This window comes from Electrophorus electricus, chromosome 10, assembly GCF_013358815.1.
Source record: "Electrophorus electricus isolate fEleEle1 chromosome 10, fEleEle1.pri, whole genome shotgun sequence".
Taxonomy (NCBI): Eukaryota; Metazoa; Chordata; class Actinopteri; order Gymnotiformes; family Gymnotidae; genus Electrophorus; species Electrophorus electricus.
The window spans coordinates 13,332,656-13,352,129 of NC_049544.1; the positions used below are offsets into that span (position 1 = coordinate 13,332,656).

General features: G+C 40.7%; 3 protein-coding genes across 3 annotated transcripts in view; 1 reads left to right on the forward strand and 2 right to left on the reverse strand.

The window, feature by feature from the left end:
• The window catches only part of si:dkey-22o22.2 (neural-cadherin), a 99,942-nt gene extending 94,783 nt beyond the window's left edge, over positions 1-5,159 (forward strand). The window contains 4 exon segments of the mRNA XM_027003010.2: positions 548-728; positions 935-1,188; positions 2,150-2,307; positions 3,170-5,159. Of these exon segments, the coding sequence (XP_026858811.2) occupies positions 548-728; positions 935-1,188; positions 2,150-2,307; positions 3,170-3,640 (1,064 nt within the window). The 3' untranslated portion in view covers positions 3,641-5,159.
• A 736-nt stretch (positions 5,160-5,895) lies between these two features.
• Positions 5,896-10,343, reverse strand: ccne2 (cyclin E2). Its single transcript, XM_027002520.2, has 11 exons — positions 10,309-10,343; positions 9,332-9,376; positions 9,157-9,235; positions 8,985-9,038; positions 8,479-8,624; positions 8,205-8,340; positions 7,956-8,102; positions 7,634-7,864; positions 7,420-7,531; positions 7,027-7,184; positions 5,896-6,943 (listed from the first exon to the last, which is right to left on the reverse strand). Exons 2-11 carry the CDS (start codon positions 9,343-9,345, stop codon positions 6,836-6,838), a joined length of 1,185 nt encoding a protein of 394 aa, XP_026858321.1. The 5' UTR covers positions 9,346-9,376; positions 10,309-10,343; the 3' UTR covers positions 5,896-6,835.
• An 861-nt stretch (positions 10,344-11,204) lies between these two features.
• tp53inp1 (tumor protein p53 inducible nuclear protein 1) lies at positions 11,205-17,402 on the reverse strand. Its single transcript, XM_027002823.2, has 4 exons — positions 17,179-17,402; positions 15,284-15,603; positions 13,487-13,832; positions 11,205-13,397 (listed from the first exon to the last, which is right to left on the reverse strand). Exons 2-4 carry the CDS (start codon positions 15,405-15,407, stop codon positions 13,145-13,147), a joined length of 723 nt encoding a protein of 240 aa, XP_026858624.2. The 5' UTR covers positions 15,408-15,603; positions 17,179-17,402; the 3' UTR covers positions 11,205-13,144.
• Between the last annotated feature and the right edge of the window lie 2,072 nt (positions 17,403-19,474).

Below are 19,474 nucleotides of genomic sequence, written 5' to 3' on the forward strand. Positions count from 1 at the left end.
TATAGGTCTACTGAATATAAGCCTACTTACCTAGTCTCATTTTGAAATGTGCAGATGATGTTTGCCACAAGGTAGCAGCTCCAATTAGGCTGGACCCTCTGCTCAGCCTCCCACAGTTGAAGATATGTAACCTGTGGCCTGTTTATAAGGAAGATTTCTAAAGATTTGTAAGAAGTGTTTTCACCTGTAAGAACTGGGTTTGACTAATTGCTATAGGGGTGTGGCATTTGCACGGTAAAAAAACACGTTTTTCAGTTTTGAATGATGAATGTAATATAGAGAACTGTTTATTGTTTTGTAAAAAGTGTTTTAAATTTGCTAAATGAGTGTAAGGAAGAGAATGTGTTTATAGTTTAGTGTACCAGGTTGGTAGATAGGCTACACGAATTAGTGTTTTCCAAATTATGTTACAAGTACCAGTTTTTGGGTCTTAGTGACTGCAAAAAACTAACAAGTGTGTGTGGTTTTAGTCTGTGTGAGGTGCTGAGTATGGCGCTCTTTCTCATTTGTATGTGGGTGTGTGTTGCTTGTGGCGGCTGATCTGCAGGCTGCATGCGTGATGTCCGGCTGAATGGCCATTCCCTGCCTCTGGACGGACGGAGCACTGAGTTTGCTACAGTCCTGGAGCGGCGCAGTGTGGAGGCGGGCTGCCGCTCAGATGCCTGTGGCTTGGCTCCATGCCAGGCCCCGCTCTATTGCGTGGATCTGTGGAGGAAGTATGAGTGCAGGTGAGTCGGACCCCACCTCCACCCCCACCAACCTGCTCTCCACAAAACCCTAGGAGAAAAGCACAAAACTGTGCTTCCTGTGATATGCTTCATAGTGTGGATTCCACGGTGAATGGAATTTGAAAAGGTGTGGTTGAAGTGCACTGGGTCTTTAGTACAGTGATTTCATCCTGTTGTGCACTGGTGCCCTCTGTGTGTTGATGCAGGTGTCCGGCGGGCCAGCTGGCCGAGGCAGACGAGCTGACGGGGCTGGTGCACTGCGCAGCGTCGCCGTGCCGCTCCTCCACATGCCACAATGGTGGCACCTGCCTGGCACACTCCACCAAAAGCTATCACTGCCAGTGCCCGCGAGGCTTCCGGGGCCAGTGGTGCGAGTTGAGCCAAGCCAAAGCACTACGGCTGGCCACCCTCAGCCCCAGCACTATCCTCGCCATCAGCATGTGCCTGCTTGTCTTCTTCGGTAGCTCGCTCAAACCCTTATATATTACACACACACACACACACGCATGTACTGTGAATTTTGTGGTAATGCTTTCTCATCCATTTTGAGTCATTGCAACAGCATGAGCTGCCTGTATCTCCATTCTTCAGCAGCAGTAATGGTGAATTTCTCATAGATTGGCTTCTTATGACTCTGTGTGTGTGTGTGTGTGTGTGTGTGTGTGTGTGTGTGTGTGTACATGCATGTATGCATGCACATGGAAGTGTGTATGTATGTGTGTTTTTGTACTTGTGTACATGTATTTGTGTTTGTATGTGTGCACTCTGACAGGTGCACTGGTATTCTGACAGGTTGGCAGTGCCTTCGAGGACCCTCTGCCAGCCTTATCAACCACATCAGAGGAAGCAAACACAGTTGATAGTGTGAATTGTGTCAATTGTGTGAATTGAGGGCTCCCTGCCAGCCTTATCAACTACATCAGATGAAGCCAACACACATGCCAACACAGACACACACAACCTTTAAAGAGTTCCCCATTCAGGCTTCAGTGAGAGGGCAAACACAGCACTCCAAGCAAAGTGAGAAAAAGTGAATCATGCAACACTTGTCTTGTATTCATGACTGGTTAATGACTTTGCCAATAAATGGCAGAAATATTACCAGCAGGAGGCAGTGTTTCACATTTCTCCTTTACTGGTTTTCCTTTCCTGAATTGTAGAGCAACACGTTTACAGACAATGCAACGGAATCTGTGAATACGTAGATATATAAATACAATGCTAGGATCTGTGGAGTACATGCACGCAGACACATATGCTCAGTCAGCGGAGGTATGATGACAAGGCAAGCAAAGTGTCACAGGATATTTCATTTGGAAGTTTTGGGTTTTCCTTTGTGCTTTCCCTCACTTTCTCCTTCATCTATCTGTTTTATTCCTTCCTCATTAACATGTACCTCTCCCTCACATCACTCTCTGTAGCTGTGCTGGTGGCAGTTACCGTGTGGAACCAGAAGGGAAGTAGGGATAAATTCCGGAAGCGAGGAGTGTATCACATCCCGGCAGAGCATGAGAGCTGGGAGGACGTCCGTGAGAATATTCTCAACTACAACGAGGAGGGAGGGGGAGAGCAGGACCAGGTACGCTGCTACTTTCACTGCAAGCGAACACTGGGGATGAAGTTAATGTTCAGTTCATTTGAGCGGTGTTTAAGATTACCACTAGAGGGCAGTAGATTGTCATTTTGTTTTATGCAAGGTCAATTGAAGGGCAATGCATCGGCTATAAAGCACATTGACCAGATAATGGCTGTAGAAGAAGTTATTTCAAGATAAATTAAGATTAATGACAGTTAATATAAAAATTTATATTAAATATTTTTTAAAAGTTAAACAACAATAATAATAGTAACAAGACACAAGGTGAGATGCATTAAGATTTTGGTGTTGGACTGACAGAAATTCTAGATTAACATCCTTGTTTCCTATTATATTATGTACTATATTATATAATTATTGTATTAATATATTTTGTGTCTGTGTGTGTGTGTGTTTATACACCTTGAATCAGGACTTTAATACTTAAGTCTTCTGCAGATGAAAAGATAGAACTACCAAATGCAGCATGCCGCTTTGAGTTCTATTTTCCATGAATGCTGTTTTTTCTTATACATATGTCTTTCTCCTCATATTTTTCTGCTGCTCTCAACACTCCAGCCTTCCCCAGAACACTCTCACCTTCTGTTCATACATTTTTCACAAGTCAGCAGAATTTATTTGCCCCCTGCCCTTAGTCTCCCGTTTTAAGCGTATTTTGAGTTTTCAAGCACAGGGAAATATGTTGAAATGATTGTCTGTGGTAATTACCCATAGGCTACAGATGCAGTATAGATCAGGTTCAAAAATGCTGTAATATTCCTTTAAGGTACTTCACTTCAATGCAGAACTTTACCTACTGCTGCTGTCTCCAGACCTGACCATTGCAGTCTTTATCTCTCTCCAGAATGCCTATGACATCACGGAGCTGAAGAGGCCGTTGTGCTCCAGCCTGTCCCAGTCTTCATCTTGCACCACAGCCCCCCTCATCAAATCCTCTGAGGGTTCCCAGGAGGAGGTGCACCCCGGGGGCGCCCCACCAGCCTGCCCTCATGGAGCCGGCCCCGCTCCTCACTGTGCCATGGACTTCAGGAACTATGTCGCACGCATCATCTGGGAGGCGGACCACGACAACCTGGCCCTCCCTGTGGATACCTGCCAGGTGTACTGCACTGAGGGCACAGGTTCCGGCGCAGGTAGCCTCAGCTCACTGAGCTCGGCCTTCCCGGAGGACGACTTCTGCTACGAATGGCTGCCCACCTGGGGCCCCAAGTTCAAGGGCCTAAGTGATCTCTACCACAGGTCACAGCTGGGCTTAACCTACGCTGACGCCACGCCCAGTCAGAACGGCAGCCAAAGCTTCGAGCAGCTCCACTGACTCCATGTGCCAGCCAGCGAACACCCAATTTGCCGTTGTTGTGTCTGTGCTCTAAGATCCTTTACTGAGTTTAATTTAGAAGGCAGACATGCTCTGAGGATTGGTGGCAGTCCGTCTCTCCATTTGTAAGACTGCCCCAAAAAAGAGGAGACTGTGGACTGGCTAACAGAAGTGTGTCATTTGTTGAACTTTCTCAGTGTGATCTGCTACATGTGCTCTATTTATTTTAACCCTGAGAGATGTTTTACCCAGGGAGAAAAGCCAGAGACTAGCAGTGTGCAGTTTTACATGGGGAGGCATTTTCTATACTGGGGTTCTGTTGAGCCACATTTTATCTCCAGGAGGAGAGAAACACTCATTCCAAGCAGATGAGCAGCCATGACATAAGCCTGTTTTGAAGTTTATTTGATGCTAGTAAAAAGTGCTGTAGCACCAGGAATGAATCACTTTTCACTTCACCCAACCTGCCAATTTGCCAAGTGTAAAGGCACATGCTTGCAGAGATGCTTGTGATGTTGGCCACTGCAAGACATACGCAGTTTAATCGGCTGGACAAATATACACAACTTTACGTTATTTAAAATAGAAGAGCTTGTGATAGTGATTAAGTTATTTTTGCACTGATATAAATCCTATCATGGGTGTTCAGTGTGTTACTTTTTGCTTCTTTCACAGTAAGACTTTTGCCATTCCTTTTCTCCCCCACAAGGGAGTTGCTGTGTAAAGCCAGTCTTTTCTGACACCTCTGACATCTGTTGTATCAAGGTGATGCCATGTTTGTGTCACTGACAAAGTCTGATGAATGCACAGCCAGGAAAAAAGCAGTGTGTTTGAGTTCAGTTTCAAAAATGTGAAAAAATACAATCACAAAAATATGTAATTGCTTAAAACTGTTTGGAATTACCTAAATTAAAATTGTTCTATTTTTGTTGATGTGCAGGTGAGAATATTAGATCTCAAAAGTGTCCTCAATTTATATTTTGCATAAAAAATGAATCCTGTTTCCATTGTCAACAGTATTATACCTTATTTGTTTCATAAATATGTACATGTTTAATTTTTTTGTTCCCAGTACTTAAATGTATGGGTTTGTACACCAAAGAAATGTACCAACTCTGTTTCATTTTATGTACGTCATCACAAAACCAGCTCATGTGACTAACTGTTTTCAAACTAAGAGGAGACCAGTAGTCCAGTCCAGATAAAGGGAGTAGTGTTACTGTTTCCTAGTGCCCCAATAGGAGTTACAGGTAGAGTCCAGGTTCTGGACTTGTATCCTACAAGGCCAGGCCTGCTCCAGAGCCCAGACTGACAAGGGTCATAGCAGCCACATGTGTTCACCAGGATATCTATACTGTGCATGCATCCCACTCTCTGCTCATCACAGCTACCATACTGTCCCCACTACCAGCTAGTGAGGCCATATGACCTGCCATGTATATAATGTACATGTGTTTTCTAGCAATCTGTCAAATATTCCTTTTTGTATATGGATTTTAATAAATATGTTTTTCTTAAATCATTTCTAAGTCTTTCTTAAACTGCTAATTACATGCAATATTTTGTGTATTGCATGCATGTTCATATGCAGTGCTTATTGAACACCTTAGGCTTAATAGCTGGATGTGAGGGTAAATATGGGGGGGGGGGGTGGAAAATCCCCTCTTGCAGGACTTGCACAAACGTATCTTTGTAAGGAGGGCAACCAGCCCCTACTGTTCTACTCCAGCTGCCAGGTTGGAGAATCACCTATGAGCAGCCCCAAAACAAACTAGAAACACAGGCTTGGTTAAGGTCTCTGCCACTTTCCCTTCACAGCTTAGATTAAAAAAAAAAAAAAAAAAAAAAAAAAAAAAAAAGGAAATGAAGGCCTATTTTAGTCTCACGCCAAAACCATCCACACTGCATTCTAAAAAGCAGCTCATTTCTCCTCTACCTCACCCCAGCATCAAGCAGAGGTGCCAACTAACAGCTTTAATATGAAAGGAACACTTATCTTTTAGACCAGAGTGTTCACATTAGTCCAACACCTTTGTGGCCTCAAACTGCGGTTCCTAAAAAGATGATACAAAAGAGGCTGCAAGAACATTACCAACCTGGACAAGTAGCTGTGGCAATTGGTCAACTCTGGACTGTTGTGGAACAGACCAAAATGTCACATGAAAACAAGGGAATTTTTTATTTATATATATATATATAGAAGTTAGCCTAGTTTAAAAGCACAACTACTGTTTTAATTAAAACAAACTAGACACTTTAATAGTTCACATAAAAGAAAACAAGGAGACAAACATTACGTACAAAGTTAAATTTTTTTTTTAGAGGGTTATCTTTACAAAGTCTCAGATGACAACCACTGAATTTGGCTCCCAGGTCTCAAAGTATGTTAACCTATGCTACAAAGTAAGGCTCAGTACAATACTGCATCTCATTTTAGATACAAATTCATAAATAGCAAACACTCATTTCATTAAATATTTGCCTTTGGCAATAAGTGAAATTCATTGCAATGTGAAAATTGCATAAATTTAAAACAAAACCAAAGAAATAAATATGCGCTGATTTTGCCATTCAATAAACATGGTTTAAAAAAAAAACAAAACAAACACACACACCAAACAAACATACACTAAGGAATGGGGAAGAACAAAACTATGCAGCTTTTTAATGGAATAACCCATTCATACCATCTTGGAGCAGAGTATAGTTTCCAGTAACAGATTAAGATGAATGACTTCCGCTTCACAAGGTTCTGAGCACCACTGAAGAGATCTTTCCTTAAAATATGGAGTGTTTTTTTGTTTTTTGTTTTTTAAAAACCAACAACCCAAAGCCCACATAATCTCAGCAACCTTAGACAACTCTGCCCATGGCTCTGGGCAGGGCTTAGATACTTGTAAACATTGTATATTGGAAGATGAAAGGCACGTGTGACTTCCTCAAACACCATCTTGTAAAAGTAATACTCCCACCTTTTACATGACTGTTCTTCAAAGCATGAACACGACTACATCTCAGCCTATACTGTCCTTTCACATTCCAACACTTGTTCAAAAAGCCCAGTTGGAATTCCTGAAAGTCCAAATGACTCGTGTACAAGAGTGGTGCTGGGGAGGGGAAAAATGTGTTCTTGGGGCAGCGACTACCAGACCACGTAGAGGTGAGGACCAGCAAGCACACAAGTCCACAAGCTTCTCAGGCATTGGCAGACTTCTCTGTGCTTTTGGGTGGAGTCAGCAGGCCTCCAACAGAGACCGGAGACAAGCGGTCCAAGCTGTCTTGCTGTTGCCGATGAGAATAATTCTGAAAAACCAAAAACAGACTCCGCTAAGATGACCATTGCCAATACACAAACAGCTTTAAGTTCAAATAAGAGCTACACTCACCAACATGGTCAGGTAGTCTACATGTGTCTGGATATTGTGCCGGTCTTCCACCGCCACCTTTTTAAAGTCCTTTAGCCTGGGCTTGCCATATGCCTTCACTGTCCTCATAAAGGGCATCATCCAGCGCACACAGCTGGATATACTGTCCCACGGTAAACCTGAAACGACGCACATGAGCAATTGCTCTCAACAGTGGAAACAGCAGGGAAATTAAGCAGGCACTGGGTTTCATCAGGACATGCTGCATTCATACAAGTGCACATGTGCTGCACTATAGAGATGGTACCACTACTCAACTGGATGATTGGCTAGTTGCGTGGTTTCAACTGTAGCCTGATTGAAATACTGTAATAAGCTTGAAAAGTTTGTAGCTACAGAAGCTTAGACACATACCTGATACTTTCTGCACAGTTTCAAAGGAGGTAAAGTGACAAAATGCAGCTGCTGCCAAAACCCCATACTGGTAATCTAATGAATTAATGTCCAGTATACAAAGATCCAGCAACTGTAAAAGAAAATTGTCAATTGAGCCAGCAGATATCAAGTTAATTTAAAAACTGCACTGGGGCCAGTAATGTACAAGTACGGCAGGACATTTCACACTTACCTGGGTGATTTGTATATAGGTTTCCTGAGAAAACTGAGGCACAAGAAAATTTGGATCTTCCTTCAAGGAGTCCACTTGAACATAAAGTTTCAACCAAGAAATTACAGTTTCTGGGCAAAGATGCCAGTTTAATGCTTTCAGCATTACAAGTTCCATTTCAAGGATTTCATCATCATCGCAGGCACCATCTGTGACATAGGCAAACTCTTGAAGCTTTGGTGGGTAAATTTCCTGTTTTTGAAAAGGAGAGGCCAAACAGGTTACTCATGCCACATTAGTCATATAGAGCCCACCATACAGCCAACCACGTTCCTTTCATTACCTCCATTTTGGATGCAATGAACAGTGAGGTAATGCCAATGAGCTGCAGCTGGTTCTTGCTGATGTCCTCTTGAGTCAGCATGAAGCGATCAAAAAGGTCTTGAGCCAGGTAAAATGTCTCACGATGAAGTGTATACACTTCACTGACCTGAATACAAACAGGCAAATTTAATAACTGCCAATCATTATTTACACACCACCCCCCAATGGCAAGCAGCTGCTTGGGAACAAAGGTCTCTCATTGACACACCTCCAAAAGCCAGTCAAGGAGGATTGATCTCATTTGGGGCTGCAAGCTTGGGTGCTGCTGAATAAAACTTTTGTCATGAATATACTTCAGCTCTTTGTTCAGCATCTTGATCCATACATCATCTGAGCTGGCCCAGCTGTTGAGAGAACATGCAACATTTACACTAGTCATAATTAAAAGCAAAGAGGTAACTACTGAATAGAGAGAAAATCAGAAATAAGGAAGGTAGTACCCCCCCCCCCCCCAATGACCTTCAGTCTTCCCTAGGTCATACCTGAGACCAGGCAAGGGAGAGGGCTTGATGAAAAGATTCTTGAACCGGAAGTGTTTAAAACCAGCCAAGTTATTCGTCTCTTCCAGTTCTTTGTGAGGAGTCTCGACAAGTACACAAGGGCTAACATCACCTTCCACCCAGCGGTTCTGTAAGAGTGCAACCATTTCATATTTCCTTAATGAAATCATACCAGGCTAGCTTAACTAAGCTCAAAGAACAGTAGTTACAACAATTAGGCTAAGGTATGTATGCAAAAGCATAAGCAAAACATGAGCCCCCCCAAAAAAAAGACAAAAAAAAGAAAAAAAAAAAAGAAAGACACTGCTACTGTTCAAGCAAGCTGAATATTTCGCGGGCAGAGGCGGGTTAAGAGGGAGGGATCATGACGTTGACCAGCCGCTCATTAAGCAACAATTTGCACAATACACCAGATGTAGAGGTCACAAGATACATGAAAGCATAAAAACCTCGAAACTTCGTCAGAAAAGCTTGTACGTTTCGCCCACCTGAATTTCATAACTTTGTTTCTTGGCTGCTTCTGTCATGGTTTTTTTGCAATGCTGAAAGACAATAACAAAATTAGCATTGCATGCTACACGAAAGGTACGTACAGCTAATGTTAGATATTAAATGCATGCAATCATTACTTCAGACGCCACTAGCTAGCCAGTTAGCTACCTCGGCTTTCCTCTTCCTTGGACATTGGGTATTCTGATTTGGTGCATTCGCATCCTTCTCTTGCAGCGTATTTCGACAACTGTACAAAAAAAGTAATGACTGCAAAATAAGCAACTTCGTTGCTTTTAAATCATGTTAACCAGGTATTGAACCATGCATCCATCGCTTCTCTCACCTGCGTCTTGACATTTTTCCCCCCCAATGAAATTTGATGAAACTCCTGAAAATTAAAATACAAGTTAGTCTCTCAATTCTTCTTTACCACCACGATGTTGTTCTCATTGCGAACTAGGTCAAGCAAAGGGGGCACGAAACCACCACCAAAACTCGACTGGCTAAACAGCTACTTGCTAGGTGAGGATATCAAATTAGGCTAGCCAGTATTTCATACAAGCCTTTCAAATATTTTCAGAGGTTTACTTCGAGTAAGCATAAAAAGTAGATGCTCATCTAACTTGCAATCCAAGGTACAATCACGTAACATCAAGTGGCATTAATATTAACTTGCTTTTCTTTATCCCGAGTTTGTGAAAGCCGACTCCCCGCCAATTTATCTGAAGCGGGAGGATCATAGTGCTGAACGCAAAACGCCTAACAGCGCTAGCTAACAAAACTACGCAGTGTAGTATATGCTCTCTGTGATCAATATGATGCAGGCATCTGCAATGTGCACTCTTGTCTGTGTTACATAAAACCTGTATATTTATTTCCCAACTTGGGTTCTTGCTGAATCCCAAAACAACAGTTTAGCAGGTTGGCTATCTAGCTAACGCTAGCCAGCTACCCCAAAACCTTTGCCACGTACCTGACTGACGGGTTTGGTAGAGATAGTTAACTAACTGGTTCAAAAATGAAATACCTAATTCGAAGTGAACACACTAGAATCTTTTAAACAAACACCTTAAAACGGGCATATTCATAGCGACTGGCTAGCTAATAACAGTTGCATAACTGTTTGGGCAGGTAGTTAGCCAGCCAGCCAGCTAGTGCATAACCTCTCCTGGCGTGCAAACCGGCCAATAATGCGACAAAAAAGAAACAAACCATAAACAACACTGTTAAACATCCTTCTAACCTTTGGTGGTTTGCAATTACAAAAGAGCATTATAAATATAAATATTTCAGACAAATCCAAGTAGACGAGCTACTTACCAGCTCTAGGACTGAAAGAATAGACATCAGCTGGCGCCGGCGCCAATCTATATAAAGTAGAACAGCGATGCCTACTGCGCATGAGTGTGTCGTGGCCAATTTAGGTGTCAAATTGAAGTACCGAACCGCTGTGCTTTTGTGCTCAAAGTAATCATACTAAGGTGACATGTATGTTGTTAAAGTGGTAAACATAAATAGTTTCCCATTGATTTAGATTTTTTTCGCTTTGAAAATAACGAATCGGACCGTCTGCTTGCTGTTTCCTCTAGTCAGGCTTTGTTAAGCTGACTATTTCAAAAAGAGCGCTTTCCTTATTTCCCGGTTAAACGATTCTGGCGCCCAGAGAACAAATCCACCAAATCCACGTATTTCCACTGAAGAAACGACAAATATATATATAGATTTATAGCATTTCCGAGTAAGAATTGACACTTCCTGATATGAGATCGTTCAAGAGGAGGTGCTTAGAATTTGCTGGCCAATCGGAAACATTCTAGGAGGAACAACGTGCTCCTGCTTGAAAATGTAAACAAACGCAGAAAGGTATGTTGTCAAATCTAGTAAAGCCAAACTGAGCATTTGTGTCTTTTAAACTGCCATAGAAAAAAATTAATCTGTAGCATATGAAATGAGGTTAGATCTCTTCAGTCGCTGTGTGGATAATTATGGGTCTTATATTAGCAAATCTGCTTGAAAGGCTTGAAATAATGCTTATTTATACAAATATTTAGATCAGATAACTTCATATATATTCCAATTTATTTTATATTTACCAAGTAGAGATCTGTGTGTTCACACAGAAGGTTTTAATAAACAGTTATTGAAAATAAATGACTATTTTCAAGAGGCTGTTCTCAACAGAAGTCAAACTGACATTTTTATTTGCAAAATTATGCTGGTCACAAAAAAAACAAAAACCTTTGTGTACATTTAATACAAAAGCAAAATATAATAGTAAAACAAAAATAAGTTCTAAAACCTACTGTGTCAGCAAAGTTCTCTATTATTCCAGTAAACTAAAAATAATTAAAGCAAAAGAATCCTTCACACATTACACACATTTGCTACATTTGTATGTAAAAAGTTGAGTGGGTGGCTCACAAAGTCCGCTTATTCCCCTGTGCATAGTAATTTGCTTTTGTCCAAGTCCCTTTGGACACTTTTCAAGTTCTTGATTGATGCATTTTCACACTCTTACCCTAGAAGGCACAAGATCCTCAACAAATTTCAAGGCAAAATAAAATCCCTGTTATTAAAAGTCAAGCTACTGAAGACAATGAGAACAACTGCTCTTGCAGATATAGTCAACAAAGAAACTGCCACTTCACTCTCAGTCATTTTACTGCAAAAACAATGCCTTGCTTGTAATATTCACAAAAACCTCAAATTAAACATGGGTAAAACTCAAAACAGCACATTTATATCCTAGTTCTGTCCCTACAGTTATCACATCTTGGGTGATCATTCGCTCACTCAAAAACAAGTAATATGTTGATGAATGAAGAGTAGACTAACATTCACAGGAGAAGTGGATATTTTGCTTGAGCCTGCATTTCATATCCACCAGTCCAGTCCATTTATTTGTTAGAAATATTTAGCTTGGCAACCTTTTTTTTTTTTAACATCGCAACAACAGATTCACCTTTTTGATGGGTCAATAGACACAAAAAAAAAACAATTATGGAAACAACAAATGTCTAACACAACAATCTTATCACAACATTGGTTTTAAATATTTTTACTTTAACAAGTATGACATGTATGTAACCAATCAAAGGCTCTACTTCCAAACCCTATTTTTTTCACAATATAACTAACAAAACAATTTCAAACTAAACGTTTCTGGAAAACAGTTTTCCTCCATGCATGTCTTAACAGTCAATTAATATAAAGTTTGTTTGCACAGTCCTAGGACAATTAAGTATTCAGTTTCATTCAAATTTGCTGAAAATAATTATTAATTACAAATATTTACGCAAGGCTATGTACACAATGACAGTTTTAGAGGTTCTCCAGTATGTACAAAGATGATTCATATTTATCAAGTAATCTGCATTTTAGCAAAGAGTACAGGTGAACTGGCATGACCCTGAGAAGTAAATGGCAGATTCAGAGCAAACAACAATACAAAATTACATTAAACACTTGACTACATATCTGTTCATTTCTATCTGTTTCAAGAGAAGCACTATAAAGTCATACATCAAATGCCCACTACCATAAGAAAACTAATGCTACTTACATACTTTACACTGCACATAGCATAACTTCATACTGATATGTAATATAATCAATATTGTTTTCTTTAAAAAATACTTGAATTTTTAAAATATAATTTACATATTTGGGATGAAATTTTACTACTAAAAGCCACTCACAAACACGCAAGAGAAAGAGAGCACTATTGTCATATGTCATTCTTAAAGAAACCAGCCATCACTGAGAGGTCTGCACATGAGACCAGAAGCAGGTGTACAGAATTCATGTATGTACATTACAATCCAATAAAGCGGGGGAAGGGGGACCTCACACTATTCTCAGTCACACTTCATGGGATTATGTATGCTGAGTATACACAAACACCATGTAACATTATGCAGACTTTGCATACTGCAGAATTTGTGACAATTCAAATATAATGCCAGTTCTCTAGACTCCAGGAAGTGGACCACGCCAAATGGCACCTGATTTGGACAAACGCAGGCTTGTACCTGCACCAGAGTAAAGTGACCTATGCTGTTGATTTTGAAGGACTCCATTCCATGTGTATGAAAAGAATTCCAGCACAAAGATGGAGAAAAGGAACTGTGGTCAGAGGTGCACAGTGTGGATGGCCTCAGTAGTTGTACTGCTTCTGTCCAGGCTGGTGAACATGAGCTACGGTGGTCTTGGACTGCCTGGAGCCCCTGGTACGAAGCAGGTTAAGGCGACGGAGGGCATTGCGGGACAGCTGCTGACGCGCCACACTGTCCTGGACCTTCTGAGCCAGGTGGCCACTCTTGGCCTGCTCCAGGAGCCCAGCACGGCTTGTGGTGAGTGTGGCTGCACAGCAGCCAGTAGTACGCTCCGGTCCACGCTGAACCTCAGCCCTGGAGAGAGCCCAGCAGAGTACCACTTAGACTGCGCCAGTTTCAACTAATGTGACCGAGTAAAGAAGTGCTAAAGCAAAGTGTGCTACCTGAGGATGCTGGGTTCACAGGGACGATCCTTAGGGCCGCTGGAGCTGTACACAGCATAGACGGACATGCTGGGGTGTTCGATTAGCAGATTCTCCAGGGGACTGGTCTCCAGCAGCACAGGAGCCCTACCCCCAGCCGTGAAGCAAGGGGGGGGTGTGATGAACCAGCTCTCCTCCAGATCACATACTCCATCCAGCCGCAGAAATCCCCCATCCTCAGGGTCTGTGTCTGGTGTTGAGTCGAGGGAGGTGCAGGAGGAGCAGCACAGAGGGCAGTCAGGGCTAGTCACATCCCCTGGACATACCTCCACCAGCCCATCTCCACAGTCTCCAGAGCAGGCCTCCGCTACAGAAACACCCACAGACATGTCAGCATTTACATTCCTCTAAAAAAACATGCAAACTACAGTAAAAGTGCTGTACAATACAGGCAAAAACAAAGCACGCTTTTTAAAGTTCCCTTCCACAAACTGATAATTGTCAAAACAATGATCAAAGAAAGGGCAAATTATATATTTTATTGCAATAGTTGCTAAGATATTTGCATTTTGGCAGCAAAACCTAGCAGAGAGATATGTTTTCATAGTTCAGTGCTATTTTTACTTCGTGTGGTTCTTGGCACTTCATCAAAAAACGTGTAAACAATAGAACTGCAAAAAGAGGTGCAGAACAAGAAAAGGCATCTAGGTGGCACTGCATTACAATTGACATCGTAAAACATCGTGGTGATGATGAATGATTGTAGTCTATTGTCACAGTAAGTCACAGAAAGATGAGGCATAATTGCTGATTAAAAAGCCACTGATTAAAAACCTATTCCATGTACAGAATAAATGCTAGACACATTTACTGGAAATTTTAAAGTAGACTGAATTATAAATTACTTCCCATCATATTATGTCTTCAACTGCTTTTTCCAGAAATAACTATAGCCTGATGTTCACAACAATAAATAACTCATTTTTTGTTGGGAGCCACCAATATCCATTAGCTTGTGTGACATATAAAAATGTAATCTACAAATTATTCAAAAATACACACAAGATATTGCACAACAAAATATTGTAAATGCTTAAAGCATGAGAACATAAACAAACAGAAAGCCTTCATATTTTAATTCTGCAAAGCATAGTTTATCCAAAGCTGGCAATACTCTGCTTGCTGATAAACATCCAGGTGCTTTTTTGGTCAGATTTTTTAAAAGCAAGTCCTTAACCTTCATACATCACTTCTTACTGTCCCCATGATGGCAATAAAACTTTTATTCAGTCAGCATTATGCACAAAGTAGTAAATGGCTGCAATCCATCCAAGTGGAAAGATCAAGATATCTGAGACTCCAAAAAGTCTTCTCCTAATTGTCCTACTCAGCTGATCTGGTATCAACCAGTGTTTGGTTTTTGCAAACCTTTCTAGACTACTAGTCCTGGGCAAAAGAATTTACACATGCCTGATGCAGAGCTTGTTTTTGAACAGCTAGCACTAAGCATCATTGCCCTGCCCTGGCCCCCCACCCCCACGTGTATGTTTGCACTATGCCTTTTGCTGGCAAATTAGCATTGCAGTACCATTAGTTAAAGTTTGCAGGGGGTCATTACACACTGCTCATTAGTCTTGTAAAAAGACTGCATATTAGAGCAACATATTTGTCAACATGAAACATTTTGTTCAAGTGTGCTGGGAAAGCTAAAAACTGGGTTCAACTGTTGTATAAACTGTTCTGTAACACTAAAAAGACTACATTTTATTCTACATGCTAAAGTGTTATAGCAATGAAGATACAGGAAATTTCACTCACTAAGATAATCGACAAGGATCCACTGTTCATCATCTTCATTTTCACTGAAGCCCACCTCCACAGGACATCTGCTGGCTTCCTCCATAACGTCTCCAAACAGGATGCTGGTGAACCTCTGGAACATGGTGGGGACGCTGGCTTTGGAGCGGGCCGTGTCAGTCCTAGCGTCAATCGAGGTTGGAGCTCTTTGGTCATCAGCTGCTGGAGCCGTTAACAGGAACCTCCGGAAAGGTGCTTAAGTGCATTAGTTTCTCCTTCGTGCATAAAGAACACCTAAAGTTTTGTCATCGCCATCACCAGTTGTGCAAAAATGGAAGGCACTGAGGACAAAATATAGGGAAAAAGAGAATGCTATCAGTCAAGAAAAGTGATCATTAGTATTTATTAGTTATTACTAATTGTATTATAAATAAGAAAATACAAATGAATATTTGAAGTAGATTATAGCACTATTTGCTGTGATTTTGCATATGGACGTATTTGTAGATTCATTATAAACCTAGTCCTAAACAAAATCATTCTTGTGGTTTTGGTAGTGAACTGTTACCCTGATTAAAAATGCTTTATAAACCAGTAGGAGGCTTACGCAGTGTCTGCAAACCTGGTTATATGCAATGTGGCAATGCATTCAAGAACTGAACAGGCAGCATTGTTTACATGTTTTACTCACCATTAAATGTTCAGTAGATTTTAATAAGATGTCGAAAGCATGCCACATACCTCTGAAATACAGCCACTGATTAACACAACACTCTCTGTTTTCTAAGTAATGGTACCTTTCTTCATCGGAAGTTATTGTGATCACTTTTTTCAGACCTGTGACTCATGTGGTAAGTTAGCACTCACCTCTTGTTTTGCATGTAAAGGTAACTGTGCTGGACAGCTGTGCAACAAAGCACCAAGCACTTGGCTTCAGCTTTCTGTATCTTTATCTAACAATCAGACAATTTACAATCTCTTGCACCTGCTCACTGCAGCGAGCTTTGTCTGTTTTAAACAGTCTTTGGGGTCAAATGTAGGATTAAACCCTAAACAACAGGATTACTCACAGACCCCGCAGCCATTCTGAATTCAGTGAAAGATTAATTAAAAGACGCTCTGCAAACTGCATTCAACATACAAAAATGAATACATCTTGCAGGGAAATCCAGAGCTATTGTTAACAGAGCGCAAGATGTCCAAATTTACAGTTAAACCCTGACGTCACAACACAGCACCTCGAACAAACCACGAACATACCGCAGTATGAGGTCATTATAACGAAATCATTCGTTAATAGGGTGCCGCAAATACACCAAGAATAAAACAGAGGACTACCCTATGAACAAGTATCAGCGCCACTGGAAGGTAAATTATGTAAACACTTAGCAGCAAATCTACGAGTTGAATACACTACAGGTATAGAAAAACGGCCCTTTACCATTCAAACAAACCCGGCCAATTTAAATTATATTTTCACGAACCTATATGGAAATCTAAAATGATACCGCCTTCTTTGGACCGGCTAAAATTATGGTTTGTCGATGTCGGGTGGGGGAGGGCGATACATGGTCCAGACCGTAACTCAACACCAACAGGGCGGACCGCGACTGAAAACGCTTATGTAGTATTGGGCCTTATAAGCAAAGCCTACGCCATAAAATCGGCAGAGTATTTGTCATTTCACCTACCGAACAATAAACCAACGTATTAGCATACAAAGCTCTTGAAAATCAAGCCTTCCAAAAAGACACCAAAACATATTTTCCAACTTTCCACTCAAAAAAAAGTTTAGGCTACTTCTAAATTTATGTCGCAGCAACTATTTTTAATTCTACTTTGCTAATATCGAAGATGTTTGTTAATTAATATAATGATATATATTTTAAAATCGATATTTTAAAACAAAGACTCACCTGCGGCAAAGAAAGCAGAGAAACAGCTTAAGAATACTGTAAACAGGAAGGTAACCTAGTCTTAAAAAAACGGCAGGCCGATGAGGTAGATTATGTAAAGCAATATAAAATATATAAATATAACTATTATATGACGAAAGTAATAGTTTATGGACCCTTAAATCACTCAAACAGCTCCTTTTACAGCAGCCCCAGCAAGGTCTCGACTGCTCCCTTTGTTATTGTTGTGGAGAACTAACAGCTGATCTTTCGTGACGCAACTCTGGATAGGCCTATGGGAGGGCCATGTTTAAACTCTGACAGCCAATGAAAAGCAGCATTCTGCTATGACAGCGTGTCACCAACGCACGTGACCGAGGAAAGAGAGGCAAGACTGGGCAAATCACTTTTGCTCCAACTTTGGGGACATGGTGGAAGTATTAGTAGATAGCGCAGCAGAACATGGATTTAATCAGTATATTTAATAAACATTTTGTGCTCTTTGTATGTGCTTCATAGTTTGAGACTAAAATGTCTTGTGCAGAACATTCTCCTCTAGTACATCTTGTCAGCAAACCACTTAACTGATAAAACCACCTCCATTAGCTTAGTGTTGGACTAAATGCAGTTTATTAACTAGCATGCCATAAGCAATGGAAAGGGGGGTTGGCAGTTTCTAAGGCCTATGCCTTAAAAGAGAGAAACAAAGATGATACATCACTATTCAAGATTTACTATTCACTAATTTGGTGAAATGACAAAGGACTGCCTCTTGGCATATAGGTGTGAACAGCTTGCTTTGGAAGGGAGTTAGAATTGTAATTCTAATAGGATTGGGCTGGCCTGAAAGCATTTAAGCATACCAAAAGACATACCAAAAGTTTGGACAAAGCACTTACTGGTAAATCTGAAAACTAGGGTCTGGTCATCTAATGTACATCAAATTCTCAACTGCTTCAAAGGCATTATTATTGAAAGCAGATCTATTTCACTGCTCAAAATAGCCACTCCCCTTACCAGAGGAATCATGAAAGAAAAAAAGCTGAAGAAGCTGTTTGTGTCAGGGAGGGAAATAAGGGTGGGGTGATGCACAGAGTCATGTTCTTTGTGTTTTCTGCTGTGTCATTTCCTGTTGACAGGGCGTTGGCTCAAATGCATTCCTTCCTATGTCAGGAACATTTGTTGTCATCGTGTCTCGGTTACTCTGCGCTTCCATCACCTGTCCTTCTTTCAGGTCATAGCACTGACATTGTTTGTTTAATAAAAAGAGCATGATCTTTTCTTATTATTTGTGTTCCTACCACAGAATTCATTTTTTTCTTTTTTTGCTGCATCCTTTTTATTCTTCTTCCACCTATATGCAAAGCCACACAGGCTCTCTTACAAACACATGGCTTTCTTTAATTTATGCCAATTTATGAAAACAATAGAAACAACATGAGACATCCCATACAGCAAACATGTCAGCCATTTAGTTCCTGGATTATGTAATTTTGTTAATGTTTAGGGCCCGTTCAGAACTTCTTGTGCTAAGGCTGTAAAGAGGGTTCAATGACTATGGAATAACATTAGCAATTTTGTGCAATCAGCTGCCCAACATAGACCAGCGGGGTAGTCTGTCTAAGCACAATGTTGTTTTTGTTTTGTTTTGCCAGAAAACTCACATATTTCTTTCCTAAGTGGTCTATGCTAATGTGTGCAACTACAGAACATTTTAAACATTCTTATAAAAGTCACACAGTCCACAAGGAAAGTTGTTGTATAATATTGATTGGAGATATTAACAAATCTTGACTGAAGCATACACATTGTACTTTCTCATTGTCTGGAAAGCCAACAACTAATTTTAATGTATTTAGCTGACACTTTTATCCAAAGCAATGTGCAATTATGACTGAATTCAACTTGAGCAATAGAGGTTTAAGGGCCTTGCTCAAGTGCCCAACAGTAGCAGCTTGGCAGCAGTGGGATTTGAACTAGTAACCATCTGGTTACTAAGCAAGTACCTTTCCCACTGAAAAGTAAGTCATACTTTTATACTGACCTGGAGTGCAGAAAATTGTTAAACAAAGCTAGTGCTTGGCTATCAAGGTCAAGTCAACCTGCATGGATTATAGTATGGACCATTTTACCCAGCAATACACCATTAACTCTAAAGAATATGAAAATATATGTCATATGTATGTAATATGACACAGTTAGCAAGAGACTTCTTTGTTTCTACAGAGACATTATGAACAGCACTTCTTGGACATCCAAATATGGACAATCAACAGTTATTTAAAAGAGCTTAGAAACTGACATCTTGGTGGAGGAT

Excerpts from the sequence above, each read along its gene's own strand:
- ccne2 (XM_027002520.2), bottom strand. Across the intron at positions 8,103-8,204 it reads TCCTTGACTGGCTTTTGGAG|GTCAGTGAAGTGTATACACT; the intron begins GTGTGTCAATGA and ends GTTTGTATTCAG. Across the intron at positions 7,532-7,633 it reads CCTATATACAAATCACCCAG|TTGCTGGATCTTTGTATACT; the intron begins GTAAGTGTGAAA and ends TTTCTTTTACAG.
- tp53inp1 (XM_027002823.2), bottom strand. The coding sequence starts at position 15,407 with ATGTTCCAGAGGTTCACCAGCATCCTGTTTGGAGACGTTATGGAGGAA. Across the intron at positions 13,833-15,283 it reads GATCCTTGTCGATTATCTTA|CGGAGGCCTGCTCTGGAGAC; the intron begins GTGAGTGAAATT and ends GTGTTTCTGTAG. Across the intron at positions 13,398-13,486 it reads TGTGAACCCAGCATCCTCAG|GGCTGAGGTTCAGCGTGGAC; the intron begins GTAGCACACTTT and ends GGCTCTCTCCAG.